Source organism: Callithrix jacchus, chromosome 1, assembly GCF_049354715.1.
Source record: "Callithrix jacchus isolate 240 chromosome 1, calJac240_pri, whole genome shotgun sequence".
In the NCBI taxonomy this organism is placed as follows: Eukaryota; Metazoa; Chordata; class Mammalia; order Primates; family Cebidae; genus Callithrix; species Callithrix jacchus.
The window spans coordinates 148,004,685-148,024,811 of NC_133502.1; the positions used below are offsets into that span (position 1 = coordinate 148,004,685).

The 20,127-nt window shown below is 38.6% G+C and overlaps 1 protein-coding gene and 1 long non-coding RNA gene across 5 annotated transcripts in view; one reads left to right on the plus strand and one right to left on the minus strand.

The window, feature by feature from the left end:
* LOC103794196 (uncharacterized) overlaps positions 1 to 4,672 on the minus strand; it is a 33,074-nt gene extending 28,402 nt beyond the window's left edge. For both annotated transcript variants that reach the window (XR_008482398.2, XR_008482397.2), the window contains exons 1-2: positions 4,628 to 4,672; positions 1,324 to 1,412 (exon numbers count right to left, since the gene is read on the minus strand). This is a non-coding gene — a long non-coding RNA (uncharacterized LOC103794196). The remainder of the gene's footprint in view (positions 1 to 1,323; positions 1,413 to 4,627) is intronic.
* A 55-nt stretch (positions 4,673 to 4,727) lies between these two features.
* Positions 4,728 to 20,127, plus strand: part of STX17 (syntaxin 17) — a 71,455-nt gene continuing 56,055 nt past the window's right edge. Inside the window, exons 1-2 of one of the 3 annotated variants that reach the window (XM_017975027.4) lie at positions 4,728 to 5,535; positions 12,854 to 13,038. In XM_017975027.4, the coding sequence (XP_017830516.3) occupies positions 12,916 to 13,038 (123 nt within the window). In that variant the 5' untranslated portion in view covers positions 4,728 to 5,535; positions 12,854 to 12,915. The remainder of the gene's footprint in view (positions 5,536 to 12,853; positions 13,039 to 20,127) is intronic. The other 2 variants (XM_078373396.1, XM_002743138.7) reach the window with 2 other exon arrangements.

Here is a 20,127-nt window from a genome sequence, read left to right on the forward strand (position 1 = left end):
CATGAGAACACATGGACACAGGGAGGGGAGCACTACACACTGGGGTCTGTTGAGGGGAATAGGGGAGGGACAGCAGGGGTGGGGAGTTGGGGAGAGAGAGCATGGGGAGAAATGCCAGATATAGGTGATGGGGAGGAAGGCAGCAAATCACACTGCCATGTGTGTACCTATGCAACTATCTTGCATGTTCTTCACATGTACCCCAAAACCTAAAATGCAATAAAAAAATAAAAAATAAAGAATAAAAAAATAAATAAAATAATGGGTTATAAGTTGTTATGTCTAAGCCTCATGAGAACTTCAAATTTAAAAACCTACAGCAGATACACAAAAAGTAAAAAGCATGAAATTAAAACATACCACCAGAGAAAATAATCTTTACAAAAAGGAAGGAAGGAAGGCAGGAAGGAAGGAAGAGAGGGAGAGAGGGAGCGAGGGAACAAGGGAAGGGAAGAAAGCACGCAGAGCAGGCAGGCAGGGAGGGAAGACCATAAAACAACCAGGAAACAAATTATAAAATGGCAGAAGTATGTCCTTATTTATCGATAGTAACATTTGATATAAATGGACTAAATAAAAAAGACATAGACTAATTGAACTAATTAAAAAAGATCCAATGATCTGTTGTCTACAAAAAAACACACTTTATCTGTAAAGACACAGGGACTGAAAATAAAGATATGGAAAAAATAGTCCATGTCAATTGAAACAAACAAACAAGCAACAACAACAACAACAAACAGAGCAGGAGCAGCCATATATATATATCTATATACCTATCTATCTATCTATTTTTTTTGAGACGGAGTCTTGCTCTGTTGCCTAGGCTATAGTGCAGTGGCATGATCTGTTTACTGCAACCTCTGCCCCACTGGGTTCAAGCAATTCTCCCACTTAGCCTCCTCAATAGCTGGGATTATAGGCATGTGCCACTGTGTCTGGCTAATTTTTGTATTTTCAGTAGAGACAGGGTTTAACCACGTTGGCCAGACTGGTCTTCAACTTCTGACCTCAAGTGATCCACCCGCCTCAGCCTCCCAAAGTGCTGGTATTACAAGCAGGAACAGCTATATGTTTATTAGACAAAAGATTTCAAAACAAACACTACAAAAAGAGACAAAGGTCAAGTCAAGTCTATAGGAGGCTCCCAACTTTCTCACATTTTCCTGTCTTCTTCTGAGCCCTCCAAACTGTTCCAGCCTCTGCCTGATACCCAGTTCCAAAGCCACTTCCACATCTTTGGGTATCTTTTCAGCAACACCCCACTCTACTGGTACCAATTTACTGCATTAGTCCATTTTCATGCTGCCAATAAGGACATACCTGAGACTGGGAAGAAGAGGTTTAATTGGACTTATAGTTCCACATGGCTGGGGAGGCCTCAGAATCATGGTGGGAGGTGAACAGCATTTCTGGCATGGCAGAGGCAAGAGAAAATGAGGAAGATGCAAAAGTGGATACAACCATCAAATTTCATGAGACTTATTCACTACCATGAGATTACGATGGGGGAAAGTGCCCTATCAATCAAATTATCTCCCATGATTCAAATTATCTCCCATCAGGTCCCCCCCCACAACATGCAGGAATTATGGGAGTATAATTTATAATGAGATTTGGATGCGGACACAGAGGCAAACCATATCAGTGGGGGAAGCTTCCTAGATAAGATGACTTTTGAGTCCAACAAAATAGTTATTTCTTTACTTTGGGGTGAGGGAAAGGGATGGGGAAAAGCAAGCAAAAAATGGCATTCTAAGAAGAAAGAGTAATAGTTGCAAAATCAATTTGGATTTTAAAAAATGTTTTATTATAGAAATCATAAAGAGGGCCTGGTGTGGTGGCACACGCCTATAATCTTAGCACTTTGGGAGGCTGCGGTAGAATTGCTTGAGCTCGGGAATTGCGGATTAGACTGGGCAACACAGGGAGTCCCAATTTCTAGAAGAAAAAAATTTAAAAATCAGCCCAGTGTAGTGGCATACACCTGTGGTTCCAGGTACTTGGGAGGCTGAGGAGGGGGCAGGTCAAGGCTGCAGTGAACCATGATCACCCCCACAGCACTCTAGTCTGAGTGACAAAGCAGGTCCCTGTCTCAAAAATAAATGAATGAAAGAAAGAAAGAAGAAGGGAAGGGGAGGGGAGGGGAGGAAGAAAGAAAATCATAATGGGATTTTGATAAATTTTTAAATTAGTTTGGTGGAAATGAACAACTTTACAATATTGAGTATTTTTTTATATACTCAAGTCTTTATTTGTATCCTTTATGGAAATATGGAAATCAAGTTAAAGTATAAATATTGTTGTTAGGTAAGATTTGAGTCTTACTCCTGTTATGCAGTATATGAGACTTGGACCTTGGTCAAGTTACTCTCTAAGCCTCAATTTCCTAGTTTGTACAATAGGGGTGATTGTAATGTCTTTGTGGGGTGCCATTAGTATTAAATAACATATTGCATGTAAAGTGCCTAACCAAGTGCTTTACACATCACATACAATCAAATAAAAAGCTACTTCTTCCCTCTTCCCTATAGTAAGCACTTATACAAACACATATTTACAGTATACAATTTGGTAACTTTAGACATATGTATACACATCCATACAACTACTACCACAATCAAGATAATGAACATTTCTATAACTCCTGAAGTTTCCTCATGCCCCTTTGTGATCCTTCCTTCCACCCCTATCCCTCATCTAGCTATTATTCTCAATTTTTCAAATAGGTCTCATAATTCCTTATAAACACAAACTTGATATTTGTTATTTTTGAAAGTAATCTTTCTCCCACTACATTTTAATTTTTATAAATTGTTGTTGCTGTTGTTTTTAGAGACAGGGTGTCAGTCTTTTGTCCAGGCTGGAGTGCAGTGGTGGGATCATAGCTCATTGCAGCCTCAAATGCCTGGGCTCAAGTGATCCTCCTGCCTCAGCCTCCTGAGTAGCTGGGACTATAGGCACATGCCACCATACCCAGCTACCTTTAATTTTTTTTTTAAGAAATGGGGTCTCACTGTGTTGGCCAGGTTGGTCTTGAATTTCTAGCCTCAAGCAATTCTCCCTCATTGGCCTCCCAAAGTGCTGGGATTACAGGTATGAGCCATCACACCTAGTCTTCTTCCCGCTACATTTTAAAATTGATGATTGTTGTTTAGGAGAGGTATTTTCTAGCCACCTTATTGAATTAATTTCAATTTGTTTCATGGATTTTCAAAGAAAGCAATCAATCATAATACCCTAAAAGAATTTTTTTTTAATTTTCTTTCCAACATACATACTTAATGTTTTATTTTGTTTGGTCTTGCTGGTTCAGTTAGAACTTCAGGAAAATGTTGGCCGGTAGTAGCAAGCCTGTGCCTAACAACTTGATAACCCAGAGTACAAGAAGAGGTTCACACACCATATGTTTGAATATTTAAAGATTATAAATCAAGCTAACCAACTGTTAGATTAAAAAGTTTTATCCAACTACATTGACACACCTAATTTATAGCAAACATACATATAACTACCTAGAAGCCCAGATCCAAATTTAGAATCTTTGAGTACCACACCTGATTTTGGACCTGAGGTAGCTTGCTCAGAACTTAACACAAATGATCTTTACCTCAAAAGATCTTATTTAACTAATCCTTGCGTGAAAAACATTTTCTCATGGTATTGCCTAACACTTTAATATTTCTCCTTAGAATCAAAATTTGATAAATACATTCTGGAGCTCAAACATCAGCATACATTATACCCCTAAAGAAAATCCAGATTGCTTGGTAGATTTGGTGCTTTATTTTAGAAATTGTCTTTCAAGGCTGATCTACAGGCCCCTAATCTTCCCTGTTCTACAATTTCTACCTCCTACTCTACTGAAAGACCCTAAGAACTGTGTTTCCTTAACTGTGGTTTGAATATCCCGATCACTTCTGAGACAATAAAATTAGTGAATACTTTCTAAGCAGGTTATCTGAATATTCACAGATATATTTTTAAAAGGGCTGGATCTGCATGTTAGGCCATGAAGAGAGGAGAACCTGTGACTTGGACAAGGCTTCAAAGCCAGCCACCTGCTTCTTCATGTGGTAGCAGCTGGTCTAACTGGAATAACTTGGGAAGGAAATTAGGACACCCAGTTGGAGTTCCAGCTCTGTCATAAGCTGGTTGAACTGGAGTGAGTCACTTAAAACTCTTTGTTAAACCCCAGAGTCATAATCTATAAAAGCGGGATAAAGACGTTTGCCTTAAGCCCTCCACCAGTTTTTGGAGGAAACCACAATTTGTCTGAGCTTTAATTTCTGCACCTGTTGCAATTAAGGTGACACTCCTGCCCTGTCCACTTCACAGGGCTTTTAGGAGCAGGATGGGGAGGCACAACCTTTCTGAGCTTCAGTTTCAAAACAGAGCTAAGAACACATGCCCAACCTGCAAATAAAATTCTAGGAAGAACAGAGGAAAACGGACAGGAAAACTGCAAAATGCAGTCGGATATACAAGCGTGAATTGTCTTAAACACAAGCAGACCTAAACGGCGTTTGTCCGTCTCTCTCCTCTTTCTTCGAGTCACAATCCCATAATGTAAATCATTTTGAAAAAGACTTTCGCTGTTCAGAGCGACGTCCGCCTTTGTACTCACCTGTTTGACCCGCGCACCCCGCCCGGCGGCCTCGCGGGGTGAGGCGGGGCGGAGTGGGGGGGTACATCCCAACCCACCCCTCGCGACGCCCCGCCCCGTCGCTCCTGCGCCTGCGCCGTGGGCACCTACCGGCCTCAAGCGCCCTGGCGGGAGGTAAGGGGCTCTCTGGAGGCCTCCTCTGGGGCCCGAGACCGGCTTGGTGGGCTGGGCGCCCTTGTGGCGCGCGCAAGAGGCGCTGGGCGGGAAGTGGGTATTGGATCAGAAGTGCGAGTGCCATGGTGGCTCCTCTTGTCTTTCAGAAGTGGCGGAGCCTCTCTCGGTTTCGTTTTTGGAAGCCTTATTAGAAGCTGGTATGGGGAGGCCTCAGACTGTGCGAGCGGGACGGCCTCCCGGGGTCGCCGGATGGAAAAGTTTCCCGGGCGCGTCCTGTTTCTGGCGCGCAGTGGGCCTCGGGTCTGCAGGGTCGCCGGCGTCTGGGTCTCGGGTGGATCCGCGCATCTGTTCGCTGGTGGGCGCGTTTGTTGTGTGTGGCCCAGGTGTCCCGTGGGTGACACTGCGAGGAATGAAGCGACGCTCGAGGGTAGTGAGTGGGGGACAGGGAGCCGGAGGCCGGAGCCCCCAGCCCGCCAGACCCAGAAGTGGTTCGCAGAAGGTTCCACAGCTGGCTTCCACCTTTTAACTATCCGAGGTTCAGAGAGGAGACCTTACAGTGCGATTAAGGGCGTTGACTTTCTCTTCAAATTCAGTACCTTTTCCATAAGTCAGAAACACAAAGCGGCGGGCCGGAAGAAATTGGGCGCCACCAGTATCCCGAAAAGTGGGACCTCTGGGCCACCCGAAAAGTGGGACCTCTGGGCCGATGGAAGGTGTTCATACCATAGTGCAATTATTAAAAGCAAGAAATTGATGTTAGTATAATACTATTAACTGAACTCCTGACCTTCTTCTGATTTCTTTTAATCCCCCTGTATGTAATGTCTTTTTTCTATTCCAGGATCTACTCATAAGACCCGACATTGCAGTTAGTTGTCTTGGGTCCTTGGGCTCCTCCAGGCTGTGGCAGTTCTCAGTCTTTTCCTGTCTTTACAGTGATAGTCTTTTTCTGTCTTTATACTCTTTCTGATCTTTACAGTTTTGAAGAGTGCTGGTCAATTATTTTGTAGAGTATCCCTCAAATGGGGTTTGTCCAATGTTCTCTCATGATTAGATTAAGGTTGTACATTTTTGTTAAGAACATAAAAGCGTATGTGCCCTTCTCAGTCCATCATATGAGCATAGCTGATATATATGACTTATTGCTTGTGAGGTTGATCTCGATCACTTGGTAAGAGGGTGTCTGCTGGGATTCTCCAATGTAAAGGTCTTATTTTTCTCCTTATAATTAATTGACATCTTAGGAAAAGCTTTTAAACTGTACACATATCCTGTTACTTCTCAGACTTTCCCTTGCTAAATTTCGCATCCATTGGTGGATCTTGCCTTCAACTTTATGACTATGGTGTTGTCATGAGGATTTCCTACTTTCCTCATTATTCATTGAAATTAATCTGTAAGGATGAGCTGCCCAGTTTCTCCCATTTGTTTATTTGTATTCTGTTATTAATCTGTATAGATGTGGACTCAGATATTTTTCTCTTGTTATCTTACGCTTGTGTTATTTATTTATTTATTTTGAGATGGAGTTTCGCTCTTGTTACCCAGGCTGGAGTGCAATGGCGCGATTTTGGCTCACCGCAGCCTCCGCCTCCTGGGTTCAGGCAATTCTCCTGCCTCAGCATCCTGAGTAGTTGGGATTACAGGCACGCGCCACCATGCCCAGCTAAATTTTTTTGTATTTTTAGTAGAGACGGGGTTTCACCATGTTGACCAGGATGGTCTTGATCTCTTGACCTCGTGATCCACCCGCCTTGGCCTCCCAAAGTGCTGGGATTACAGGTTTGAGCCACTGCGCCCGGTTCACGCTTGTGTTATTTTATGTATGAAATTGTTCCAGCTTTGATCATTGGGAGTTTTTTTTTTCAGGTTGCTTTCTGTAGCTTTTCATCATATTTCCATCCTTTTTTCTTTTTTGGAACTTCCTAATTTTCTTGTATCATATGATGATGGCCCAGGCTCATCTTGTGTTTTCCCTGCCTCAGCCCTGGTATCAGCCACTTCTCCGAGGACCTGTAGTTTCTTTTTTTGGAGAATAGTATTTAAACACAAAGATCTGTGCTCTAGGGATGCTCACTGCTACTAGGGTAACATTGCTTCCGGGGCCCCACAGAAGACACCAGTCTATACATATGCAAACCCATGCATACACAAAGATCTATATTTATCTATCCATATATATAGATATAGCTTTTTTTTTTTTTTTTTTTTTGAGACAGAGTCTTGCTCTGTTGCCCATATTGAGTGCAGTTGTGCGATCTCAGCTCACTGCAACCTCTGCCTCCTGGATTCAAGCAATTTTCCTGCCTCAGCCTCCCTGAGTAGCTGGGACTACAGGTGCACGCCACTACACCCAGATAATTTTTGTATTTTTAGTAGAGACGGGATTTCACCGTGTTGACCAGGATGATCTCCATCTCCTGACCTCATGATCTGCCAGCCTTGGCCTCCCAAAGTGCTGGGATTACAGCTGTGAGCCACTGCGCCTGGCCCCATGTATTTTTCAAAACAAGTTCATCCTAGTAGCTTTGCTTCTAGTCTAACACCACAGGGTTCATTCTAGTTTTGTCCCTTATTTTTAACTTCTTTATCTGACAGTGAGAAATCTGGCTCTTGCATTCTACAAAATATTTTTTTATTTCTTCAGTCCTAGTATGCACATAAAGTAATTTTAGGATTTCTGACCTACATTCCTGTGAGAAACACATTTACTAAATAGAGTATAGTGTGGTTCTTTTTGACTCTAGCCTTATAGTATTCAGTTAAAATATTGTTTTCTAAAGTGGCCTAGATTATTTTTCTGCACTTCTTTCAGCGTGGTTATGCTATTCATTTATAATACAGTTTGTTTTTATAATTTATATTCCATTTTGGAGGGAAAGAGTCCAAAGGCAGACTAAGTTCCATTGTTATGTGCTATGCATATTATGCTATTTGACTAGAGTAATAGAATTAGAAATGGTGAAGAAGGGACATGTGAAGAAATATTTTAGTTCATGCAGCATCTATTGAACAACAGGTATGTTCAAAAAACATTTTGATAGGAATGATGTAGATATAAAGATATCTCTCTGCAGTATAGAAGAAAACAAAAGAGGCAGTATGATAGATAGGGAATTGTTAATGTTCGACAAATAATTGATATATTCAACATGTAATAGTCTTTTATGAGTCAATAAGAGAAAGACATCCCCTGTAGTCAAACAGATGTGATGACATGAGCAGGCAATTCATGAAGGAAGAAATGAAATGGGTACAAAAAAATAGTGAGAAAGAATGAATAAAATCTAGTACTTGATAGCAGAACAGGGTGACTATAATAATTCAGTGGTGTATTTAAAAATAACTAAAAGTATAATTAGATTGTAACACAAGAATAAATGCTTGAGGTGATGGATACCTCATTTACTTTAATGTGATTATTACAAATTGTATGCTTGTATCAAAATAACTCATATCCCATAAATATATGTACCTACTATTATATACCCACAAAAATTAAAAATTAAAAAAAGAAATGCAAATGGGTGATAAATCCACACCATTAGTAATTTAAGGAATACAAACTAAAACAATAATGAGACATCGTTTTTTTTACCAATGACATGTCTAAGAATGATAATACTAAGTACATTGGTTGGAATATGGATAAATAGATATTGTGTTACGTTTCTGGTAGGAGCATAATAGGCATAACATTTTGTGGGATATGGAAATATGTATATTAAAAAACCTTGAAAAATCTGCTTAGTAATTCTATATCCAGATATTTATTTTTTATTTTTATGTTACTTCTTTCAATTACTACACAAGAATTTTACATATTTATAGGATTCATGTGATATTTTGATACATGCATACAAAGTATAATGATCAAATCAGGGCATTTGGGATATGTATCACCTCAAACATTTATTATTTCTTTGTGTTAGGAGCACTTCAGATCTTCTCTTGTAACTATTTTGAAATATGCAATAAATTATTGTTAACTATAGTCACCCCACTGTGTTATCAAACATGAGAAATGTATTCCTTCTATCTAACTGTATGTTTGTGCCCATTAACCAATTTCTCTTCATCCCTCCTGCCCTTTCAATCATTCTACTCTCTACCTCCAGGAGATCAACTTTTTTTTTTTTCTTTAGAAATGGGGATCTCACTATGTTGCTCAGGCTGGCTTCTAACTCCTGGGCTTAAGTGATCTTCCTACTAGCTGGGAGTACAGGCTAGGTGTTCCATCCATGTTGCCTATAAATAGCAGGATTTCCTTCTTTTTTTTAATGGCTGAACAGTATTTCATTGTGTATACATACCACATTTTCTTTTTCCATACATTCATTGACAGACACTTAGGTTGATTCCATATCTTGGGTATTGTGAATAGTGCTGCAGTAAACATGGACCTTCAGGTATTTCCTTAGTATACTGATTTTCTTTCCTTTGGATAAATAACCAGTAGTGGTATTGCTGGATCTTATAGTAGTTCTATTTTTAATTTTTTGAGAAGCTTCTGTACAGTTTTTCTTTCTTTTTTTTTTTTTTTTTTTTGAGACAGGATCTCACTCTGTTGTCTAGGCTGTAGTATCGTAGTAAGAACGCTGCTTCCTGCAGTCTCACACTTTGGGGCTCAAGGGATCTTCCCACCTCAGCCTAACAAGTAGCTGGAACTATAGGCACACATCACCACACCCAGCTAGTTTTTAATTTTTTCAGAGAGGCAGGGTCTTGCTTGTTGCCCAGGCTACCCTCAAATTCCTGGCCTCAAGTGATCCACCTGCCTCAGCCTCCTAAAGTGCTGGAATTACAGCTGTGAGCCACGGTACCCTGCTCATACTGTTTTTCATAATGGTTGTACTAATTTACATTCCTACCAACAATGTGTAAGAGCCCTGTTTCTCACCAGGCGCCATGGCTCACGCCTGTAATCCCAGCACTTTCGGAGGCCAAGGCGGGCAGATCACCTGAGGTCAGAAGTTCAAGACCAGCTTGGCCAACTTGGTGAAACTGTGTCTCTACTAAAAATACAAAAATTCGCTGGGCATGGTGGCACACACCTGTAATCCCAGCTACTCTGGAGGCTGAAGCAGGAGAATTGCTTGAACCTGGGAGGCAGAGGTTGCAGTGAGCCCCGATCATGCCACAGCACTCCATCCTGGGCAACAAGATCAAAACTCTGTATCCAAAAAAAAAAAGAGTCCTTTTTTTCTACATCCTCACCCTCACTAACATTTGTTATTTTTTTATCCTTTTGGTGATAGCCATGCTAACTGGGGTGAGATGTTATCTCATTGTGGTTTGATTTGCATTTCCTTGGTGATTAATGATGTTGAGCATTTAAAAAAATACTTTTAGGTCATTTGTATGTCTTCTTTTGTGAAATGTCTATTCAGCTTCTTTGCCAATTTTTTAATGAAACGATTTGTTTCTTTGCTGTTGAATTGCTTCAGTTTCTTATACATTCTAGGTATTAGTCCCTTGTTGGATGATTAGTTTGCAAATATTTTCTCCCTTTAAACAGGTTGTGTCTTTGTTGATTGTTTTAAGGAAATAATTATAGGTGACAATATGGATTTATGTATAAGCAGGGTAATTACACTGTAGTTTGTAATAGTGGACAATTGGAAACAACCTAATGGCCAACAGTAGCCAATTTGTAAAATTATGAAGCATCTACGTAATTATAGAAAATTATTTACAAGGAAACATTTTTATTATACTTCATCACACTATTCAAAATAAATGTTTTATTTTCTTTGTTGTTTCATCCACCCATTTATTCTATCCGGTAACAGTTTATTCTGTTCATTGCTTCTTGCTATTCTACTCTTTTGGGTTTATTTTCTTTATTGTTAAAATATTCCTTTTAGTAGTTCTTTTAATGAGGGGCTTGGTAATAAACTCTCTTAGTCTTTGTATGTCTGAAAATGATTATTTTGCTTTCATTCTTAATGATAATTTACCTGGGTATATACTAACTCTCAGCACTTTGAAGGTATTTCTGTCTTTTAATATCTTGCTGTTAAAAGCAAGATATTATTGCTTTACATCTTTTATCTCTCATTTGTTTTTTCTGATTCTTTTTCTTTAATGTTTTGTAATTTCCTTCCATATATTTAGGCAAAATTTTTTTTTAATTTATGCTACTTGAGGCTGATGTGCTTTTTCAGTTTGAGGTCTTACATTTTTATTCTCAGTATATTCTCTTTGAATAATTCCTGTTTATCATTTTCTTTGTTCTTTCTTTCTGGTACTAGTACTTGTTATTGAGCTTCTCATTTTATCCTTTATATCTTTTATCTTCTTTTTTATACTTTCCATCTTTTTATTCCTCTGTGTTCTGAGTGATTTCTTCCAACCAGTAATTGTCTCTTAGCTATATAGTTTACTGTTTAACACATCTTTGGAGATTTTCATTTCTAGAAGTTTTACTTGGTTTATATTCAGATTGGCCTCTTATTGTTTCATAATATATATTTTTTAAGGATTCCATTCTTTCCTTTATGTCTTTGGATATTTAAAAATATACTTACTTTAATTTCTTTTTAAAATTATTATCTTTAGTCCATTAGCTGTGAATTTTCCTGTTTGTTGGGTCTGTGGATGGTCTCTTTTGGTAATGAATTTCTCCATATGTCTCCAGTTCCCATTCACTGTTGCACTTGTTTTACCCTCTTTGTTTTTGTACCTGGAGATTTTCCTTTTTTACTTTGGAGCTTGTATCAAACATAAAACCAAGTTACTAATGGATAGGCATTGGAGGCAGTCTTTATAACCAACATGTCAAGATTTTCAGCTGTAAAAGAAAGGGGATAAATATTTAATGTTTTGGGGATGATAGATCTCTGAGAATCTCTTGAAACAATGGACTCTATTCTCCAAAATAAACTACATTAACTTTTTTTTCCCCCTTTTGGTAGAGATGAGATTTTGGCATGTTGCCCAGGCTGGTCTTGAACTGCTGGGCTCAAGCAGTCCTCCCGCCTTGGCCTCCCGAGTAGCTGGAATTACAGATGTGAGCCACTGTACCCAGCCCCTTCATTCACAATTTTTTATAAAGAGTCAGGGACTCCACAAAGTCTGTATGTGAATTCCTAGCTCTATGGACCCTGGACTAAGACAGCATAACTCAGCAGTATTAACATGCTCAAAATTTTTTAAAACATGGGAGAAGCTGTACCTAATGAAATGGCATGAAAGCATGGTGTACAATGGTGGCTTTCAAGCTTGGTTAAGCTGTGAAGCCCATTATTTATATAAGCTCTGACAAGCTCCAATTCATAAAATAGTAGTAAGTAAAGTTTCTGCAGTTGAATTAGGGGGTGGGATCCTGAAACCTGCTCTCCTCCAGCCCCTACTCTTGTACTCTGGCCCCAAATGCATACCCTTGGACTTTCTGGAATGCTAGTAGAAAACTATAGGTGAAGTGGAAAAAGTATTTCAATGTAATTTCAGAAAACATGGGTTCTTATTCCAGCTCTGTCACTGGTTATTTGACTCAGTTGTAGGCAGTACTAATCACTTTATTGAAAATGGAAGAGGCAATTTAAATCAATGAGAAGCGTTGCATATCATGTTATATTTGAAATTGTGTAATTACAAAGTTACATTATGATGACATTAGACATGAAGTTTAATACAAGCATCAATGTTAAGCCATTTGACAACTTTTTTAAAAAAAGTTATTCAATGTCCAAGATCGATCAGAAAATTAAAACTTGGACAGTACTCCTATTTTTTTTAAGTATTTATATACATACATACTTACATAGAAAAAGTCCTGGAGAGACATATGCCAAAATGTAGAGAGTTCATTTTGTACTCTTTGTAAAAGGTGAGGAGATGACTGTTGACTTTATTTTATTCCTCATTTATTTATATTGTTCTGAACATTCTAAAATATACATAATTTTTGTAAAGGGAAAAAGATTTAAGAATCAGTGGTTTTATAAAGAACCACTCAAGCTCAGCATTAAGTTGATACATATTTAGAATAAATTGTAAAACTAATTGTTGGCTTTTAAAAATAATAGAAACTGATAGCTAAACATTCTTAAAGAAATATTTTTCTTTTAGGTTTTTCTATATGAGTGGAGAAGACAGCTATTACCAGCGAAGTCATACAACATTTTTTTAGGATGTCTGAAGATGAAGAAAAAGTGAAATTACGCCGTCTAGAACCAGCTATTCAGAAATTCATTAAGATAGTAATCCCAACAGACCTGGAGAGGTTAAGAAAGCACCAGATAAATATTGAGAAGGTAAGCTGTTTCATTTACTACCACAAGAAATAGTTACATAGTCTGATTTATATTGGTTGTTCATTTCAGCTAAATTTAGAGTATTAGGTAAGTTGTTTTTTTTTTTTTTTTTTGAGACGGAGTTTCGCTCTTGTTACCCAGGCTGGAGTGCAATGGCGCCATCTCGGCTCACCGCAACCTCCGCCTCCTGGGTTCAGGCAATTCTCCTGCCTCAGCTTCCTGAGTAGCTGGGATTACAGGCACGTGCCACCATGCCCAGCTAATTTTTTTGTGTTTTTAGTAGAGACGGGGTTTCACAATGTTGATGAGGATGGTCTCGATCTCTTGACCTCGTGATCCACCCGCCTTGGCCTTCCAAAGTGCTGGGATTACAGGTGTGAGCCACCGCGCCTGGCCCAGTTTTTTTTTTTTTTTGAGACAGAGTCTCACTAGTCACCAAGCACCAGGCTGGAGTGCAGTGGCCAGACCTTGGCTCACTGCAACCTCCGCCTCCTGGGTTTAAGCAATTCTCCTGCCTCAGCCTCCCAAGTAGCTGGGACTACAGGCAGCGCCACCACACCCAGCTAATTCTTTTGTATTTTTAGTAGAGACGGGGTTTTACCATGTTGGCCAGGATGATCTCAATCTCTTGACCTTGTAAACCATCCGCCTCAGCCTCCCAAAGTGCTGGGATTACAGGCTTGAGCCACAGCACCCGGCCTAGATAAGAAATTTTGCTGAGACACCTAGCTCGTACTGATTTAGCAACATTATTCATTTTTTAGCTGTTTTTTCTGTTCTACATATATACCTTATATATATTCCTTTGTTCTAGGAAGGGATATAGGAATAGAGTCTATACTTTTTTGTTTGTTTGTTTAAGAGACAAGGTATTGCTCTGTTGCCCAGGCTGGAGTGCAGTGGCATGATCATCACCCACTGCAGCCTCAAACTTCTGGGCTCAGGCTATCCAAACACCATCATGCCTGGCTAACTTATTTTTATATTTTGGAGAGACAGGTTCTTGCTTTGTTGCCCAGGCTGGTCTTGAACTCCTGGCCTCAGGCTGTCCTCCTGTTTTGGCCTCCCAAAGTGTTGGGATTACAGGTGTGAGCCATTGTGCCTGGCCGAGTCTACATCTTTTTAATTGCACGTATTGAGGTTTTAGGCAGTTAGTAATGAAGATACAAACTGATTGACAATGCACTATAATGTAAAGGCAGAGAACTTTGACTGATGTACCTGCCTTAATTTCTTTCACCCCATGGCAAGTTTTTGAACTTTGAGTATGTGTCTTTCAGTAACTCGTATGCTCTTTAGGTGTACATATATTAAAGAAGTAAATCACTGGGAGATATGAGGGAATTCCCTTACTTCAGTGCTTCCCTTTGAGGAAAGCTCACAATTGAGAAATACTGCTTAGGTCAGTTGAGGAAATAGGTAGAGGGAAGATGAATTTATCTCAGAGACTATAGTGGAGGTTGCATAGAACCTGCCCTGGTCAGTAAAGTGGTTGTGGCATTTTTTGAAATAGCAAGTTTACTGAGTACTGAGCATTAATTGGCAAATTACACTGTCTTATTTGTTACGGGACAGGTCAGTGTTTTTGCTTGAAAAAGACCTTTCCCAGAATAAGTCTTAAGCTGCAGAACTTCATTTATTTATTTTTTCCTTTGAAGGTTGGGAGCGGTGAATATGGTCATTAAGCCTTTCAATATAAACATTCATTACTCAACTCAGTAGCTTATAAAAGTCAGAAGAGTGTACCTTTTTCTTCCATAGATACCATCTGTTTTCCTAGAATTCAAGTCCTTTTAAAAGTGGAGAAAATCAGTTCTGAGAATATTAAAATGAAAATTTTAATGCAAATATGTAAGTCTTTCTATAATTCAGGATTAGGATTTTGTCCTCCCTGGATTTCTTTCTTCGTTACTTACTGTGACTTCTAAGGATGGATAAAGAGTTGTTTAATAACTGGTTTCTTTTTAACATGAGAAGCAAATTAAGGCCATTTCTTACCTTTATTGTCCTCCTTTTCCTTTGAGGTTTGGCATATCTGTCTTAGATTTTCCTTTTCTTACGTTTATTCTATAAAAAAGTGCCCACTGTCAGTACCCACAGATCCTTGCTACATGTATCACCCAATCAGTCATCAATGGAAAATCCAGGTGGGTGGGGATAGAATGGTTATATTACTGATTTGATTAGTTGTACCATATGTCATAAGAAAATTATTCCAGAATTATATCCATCTACCGCTGCCAGGCATTTTTTCTTTAACATTTTATGAAATTGTTACTTACTGTGGAATTTTTAGACAGTATCAGAGTAATTATAATTTAGGTGATATCATCTGAAGCCAAACAGTTAAATTTATACTAACCTATGTTTTATTCCATGTCCTTGATCATGCCACTGTCTCTAGGATGTCTAATTTAATTATGAAAATGACTTTTTATCTATACAGAATTGAATAGCTTATTTTAATAGATACGTTTCGGCAATGTAAAAACATTTAAAAGCTGCAGGGCTCACTCTGGACAAAAGAGTTAAGAACTAAGTTTGGACTCCAGGTGTCTGACAGTGCCTCACTTTCAGAAAGGCATATTATTCTTGTGGAAAAGGTGTAGAAAGATAAAATATTTATTATGCTGGACATCAGTCATCCAATATGAATTTGAAAGAAGAAAGTCAGACTGAAGGGAAATTGAAGGTAAGCCTTAGTGGAGTGATTCTGCAACATCTGAAAACAATGAGAGTAGTGTGCTGTGGACACCTGGAGCCGTATTCCATAGGTCCTTCATTTTATTATACATGATAAACTTGATTAGAATGTAATCCTGAAATTTGAAGTGTTAGTATTCAGCTTTCTTGGCTAATGTAAGATAGACTAAAGCATTGTTAAAAGGAATGACAAGATAGTAAGCCTGGAACATAATTTTCTTTGTTTTTTATTGTAGGGATTTGGGGAAAAATTTACTGTGTAGCACATACTATATTAGTTATATGGATAAGGTACAAGAGGCAGAAAACCCAAAAATCATATATTAAATAAGACAGAGGTTTTTTGTTTTTGTTTTGCTTTTGTTTTTAATCTCATAGCAACAGAGGTAGTCAAGGGGTACAGTGGCCGCTCAGCAATCATCAAAGACCCATGCTCTTTTCATCTTGCTCTCCCATCCTCAACTTGGTTCTACGTTGTGTGTAAGATGGCTACTCCAGCACCAGCCATCACATCCACATACTGGCTGGATGGAATAACCAGAATCATACCTTTTTTAGGTTATTTTTTAATCTCAGTGCATTTGTTGTGTGTGTCTCTCTCTTTCTTTTAAATGGAGACATAGTCTCACTCTGTTGTCCAGGCTGGAGTGTAGTGGGGCAATCACAGCTTACAGTAATGTTACACTCCTGAGCTAAAGCGATCATCCGGTTTCATCTTCCTGAATAGCTAAGACTTCAGATGTGTTCTACCATGTCCAGCTAATTTTAAAATATTTTTGTAGAGACGGGGTTTCACTATGCTGCCCAGGCCCATCTCGTCTCAAAGCCTCTCAAATCACCTCAAGTGATTCTCCTGCATTGGCCTCTCAAAGTGCTAGGATTACAGACATAAACAACCATGCCTGGCCTCTGTTTTTAAAGAGAATTCTGTTTTCATTTCGTGGATGCAGTATCATAACATCTTTCTTTTTCTTTTTTTTTTTTTTTGAGTTTTCTTCTCCTTTGTCCTGTTTTTCCCAAGTCCCTTTTTCCTTTCTTTCTTCTCTCTCTCTTTCTTCTGTTTCAGCATATAATACTATATGCTTTTCTTGACTGGCTGTTGATATTTAAGAGTACTTATTGGAAGGTATGTGTGTAAATGTGTTTGTGTGTGTGTATGTGGGTAACAGGTTAGAGTAGGGGCTATGCTATCTGGAGGGGTAATAGGTGAGAATCTATTTTAATGGGAGAACCACTAGATATCAGTAACTCTAGGTCTTGTTAGCTGCTCAGTTTTAAGAAAGCAATCCTCCATCTCCTACCTGTTGGGGTGTGTTTATTTTTTCAGAGGTGATAGTTGTGGTAGGGATTGGGGTGGAGAGATTGGAGGGGTGGATTTATTATCAATTTTGTGACCAGCCTTGTAAGCCAGGGAAAGGAAAGCAGGTGAGAAGGCGAGCAGGTTCACCACCATTCAGAGATTTATTGTCCAGTCTTAATCTTCCTAGTTGTGGTATAGTAACGGATCCCTGCTTTAGCTGTGCTTGATGTCTAGAATCCTTAGCTTCTCTAGCCTCTCCAGAGGCTGTCTTCTCTAGTATTGTCTTGTGCAGTGATGGAATAGGGAGGTTGCTTGGAAAAGAATAGAGGGGATCTGGTGGACTACCTGTTCATTACATAAATTTTCAACCAATCCTTCTGCTTTTTGCCCCACCATACACTTCCGTCTGGTTACCTGGTAGCTGGTACCTTCAGTTACTTAGTCCTTCTGAGAAGTGTTCTGTCTGTGGCTTGCTTCTCATTGCCACTCTCCCCTGCCATACACCCCTTCTGTAGGCTTACATTTTAGCTTTCTTTGGTTTGCTGAGTCAGTTACAACATATCCATACTCTTTCTAGCTTCTAAAATGTTGTTGTTGGTTTTTTTTCGTTTGTTTTTTTTTTTGAGACGGAGTTTCGCTCTTGTTACCCAGGCTGGAGTTCAATGGCGCAATCTGGGCTCACCGCAACCTCTGCCTCCTGGGTTCAGGCAATTCTCCTGCCTCAGCCTCCTGAGTAGCTGGGATTACAGGCATGTGCCACCATGCCCAGCTAATTTTTTGTATCTTTAGTAGAGATGGGGTTTTACCATGTTGACCAGGATGGTCTGGATATCTTGACCTCATGATCCACCCGCCTCGGCCTCCCAAAGTGCTGGGATAACAGGCTTGAGCCACCACGCCTGGCCTTTTTTTGTTTTGTTTTTGGTTAGTTGATGTCTTCTGTTCTCATTATTCTTGTGAATTTATACTTTCTAAAGTTCTTTGTTGTCATTTAGTGGGGTTTTGGAAAAGAGCAGAGATGAATATTTGTGTTCAATCTGTCAGGTTTAATGAGAAGGGAGATTATTTATTATAGGAAATAAATGTTAGCTTTTCATAAGTATTTGTTGATGTTTGCTATTTCTTAGATTGCTAGCATTGAAGAATATGTAAAAGATAGATTTTTAATTTTCAAGAAGTTTGCAGTCCAGTTAAGGAAATAAGATAGGAAATATTCGAAGACTGATAAGAGGCAGCATATAATTAGGTATGAAAATGGATGGCATGGTCTATTGAACCAACATGAAATCTGAACTATATAGTATAAAATCAGACATAATCACTCTTATTTATTGTTAATCTGTGATTATAATGCAAGTCTTTTCCATTTCTCTTTTTAGTGTGTGAATATCTGCTTTGATCTTTTAATCACCTTTCCCAACCTCGTTCCTTTTTTTCTGACAGAACCCCATTCAGTTTCCTTCCTTTGTGTTTCAAGGTAGGCAAGCCTCAGCACAGGTGGTGAATGATGATGGTCTGATGAACGAGGGCATTCCAATCTTGCCAATGTTTGTTTACCAGGGAACAATAGACATATCCTGTAGTTCTAGCCAATTATACCTGAGGGAAAACCTGTTTGGGATATGGAAACTGGAAAGATTTTCCTACTCTTATGAAGATATACAGATATACATGGAAGGAAACAGTCCCCTTCTTCTTGGTCTTGTGTGTCTTCCTGTTGTATCTGGAACTGGAACCAATCCTCTTGCAGCCATTAGGGGACAAATCTGAGGACAAAAGCTCCTTATTGAAAGTAAAGCAGCAACGTAGAACTTGGACACTTGACTTTGTAAGCTTCTGAGCTAAACTAATGTAGAATTATCCTACTTCTAGACTGCTTTGTATGTGAGATAATAAATAACTTATTATTAAAAGCCATTTTAAATTTTGGGTTTCCTGTTGTTTGCAACCCAAAGCATAGTAATTGGCTAAAATTATGGCACTGCTTTAACCTACCTCTCTAGTGCCACCATGCAAAGAGACAACACCAAAAAGATGCTTTGTGAAAGTAGTGCTGTTTAGCAATGCTTGGTCTCAACTAAATTTCTTAGGACGTACTTGTAATTTTTTTCACACATATCATTAAATCATTTTAAGTTTTTTCTCCTCTTCAAACATTTGGATTGATAACTTTTAATAGTGTATCCTAATTTAGTTACAAAATCATGTAGGAAACATGAATTATTACTTATTTCTCTTGTAATTTGTTGTGATAAGAAATAAGGTCATCTAGTTCATCCTCCACTTGAAATAGTAATCTCTTCTAGTTTTCTTGACAAATGAAAAAATAATAACAGTGAAGGTAGTCGTTATTTTCATTTGCTGAGTGCTATGTTAGGTGTTTTTATATATCATAGCATTTAATCCTTATAGCATTGTTATAGGTTAGTTATTATTATTGCCTTCACTTTTTAGGTGGAGAAAGATTTAATTACTTGCTTGAGATCCCTGTGTTAGTAAATGTGTTAAACTTCTAATGTGCTTGAAATGTAGTGTGCTTCTGAAAAAAAGTGGGTTGAATGAATGAATATACATATGCATGTACAGAACCTAAGATTACATCAGTCATTTTAGAAGCCATTCTATACTGCCAGCTTTTTAAATTGACTTTGTAATCAACTAAATAAATTCCACAAGACTTTTTTTTAAAAATATGAACTACAGCTGTTGAACCAGATCATACCTATTTCTTATACTGGTGCAATTGCTCTTTTTAATTTAAATACTGGACTTTACAGTTATCATTGTTATATTTGTTATTATGTGGAATTGTGATCTTTCATCTATGTTAATCTTTCTAATTTATGTTATGTGTAATTTTGATAATTATGCATTCTTTGTTTTGAAGTCATTGATGAAAATGTTGGACAGGAAAGGGCCACAGCATGCTGGTATACTGTCACCATTTCTACATGTTCTCCCAAATCATCTCTCTAATTACCTAGTACAAAATTTTCTCCAAGACTCTCATTAAGATTTACAGCCTGCAGTGTTTTAAATATACTTTCTTTTGTGAAAATTGGGTCAATATTTGCAAGTCTCTAGGA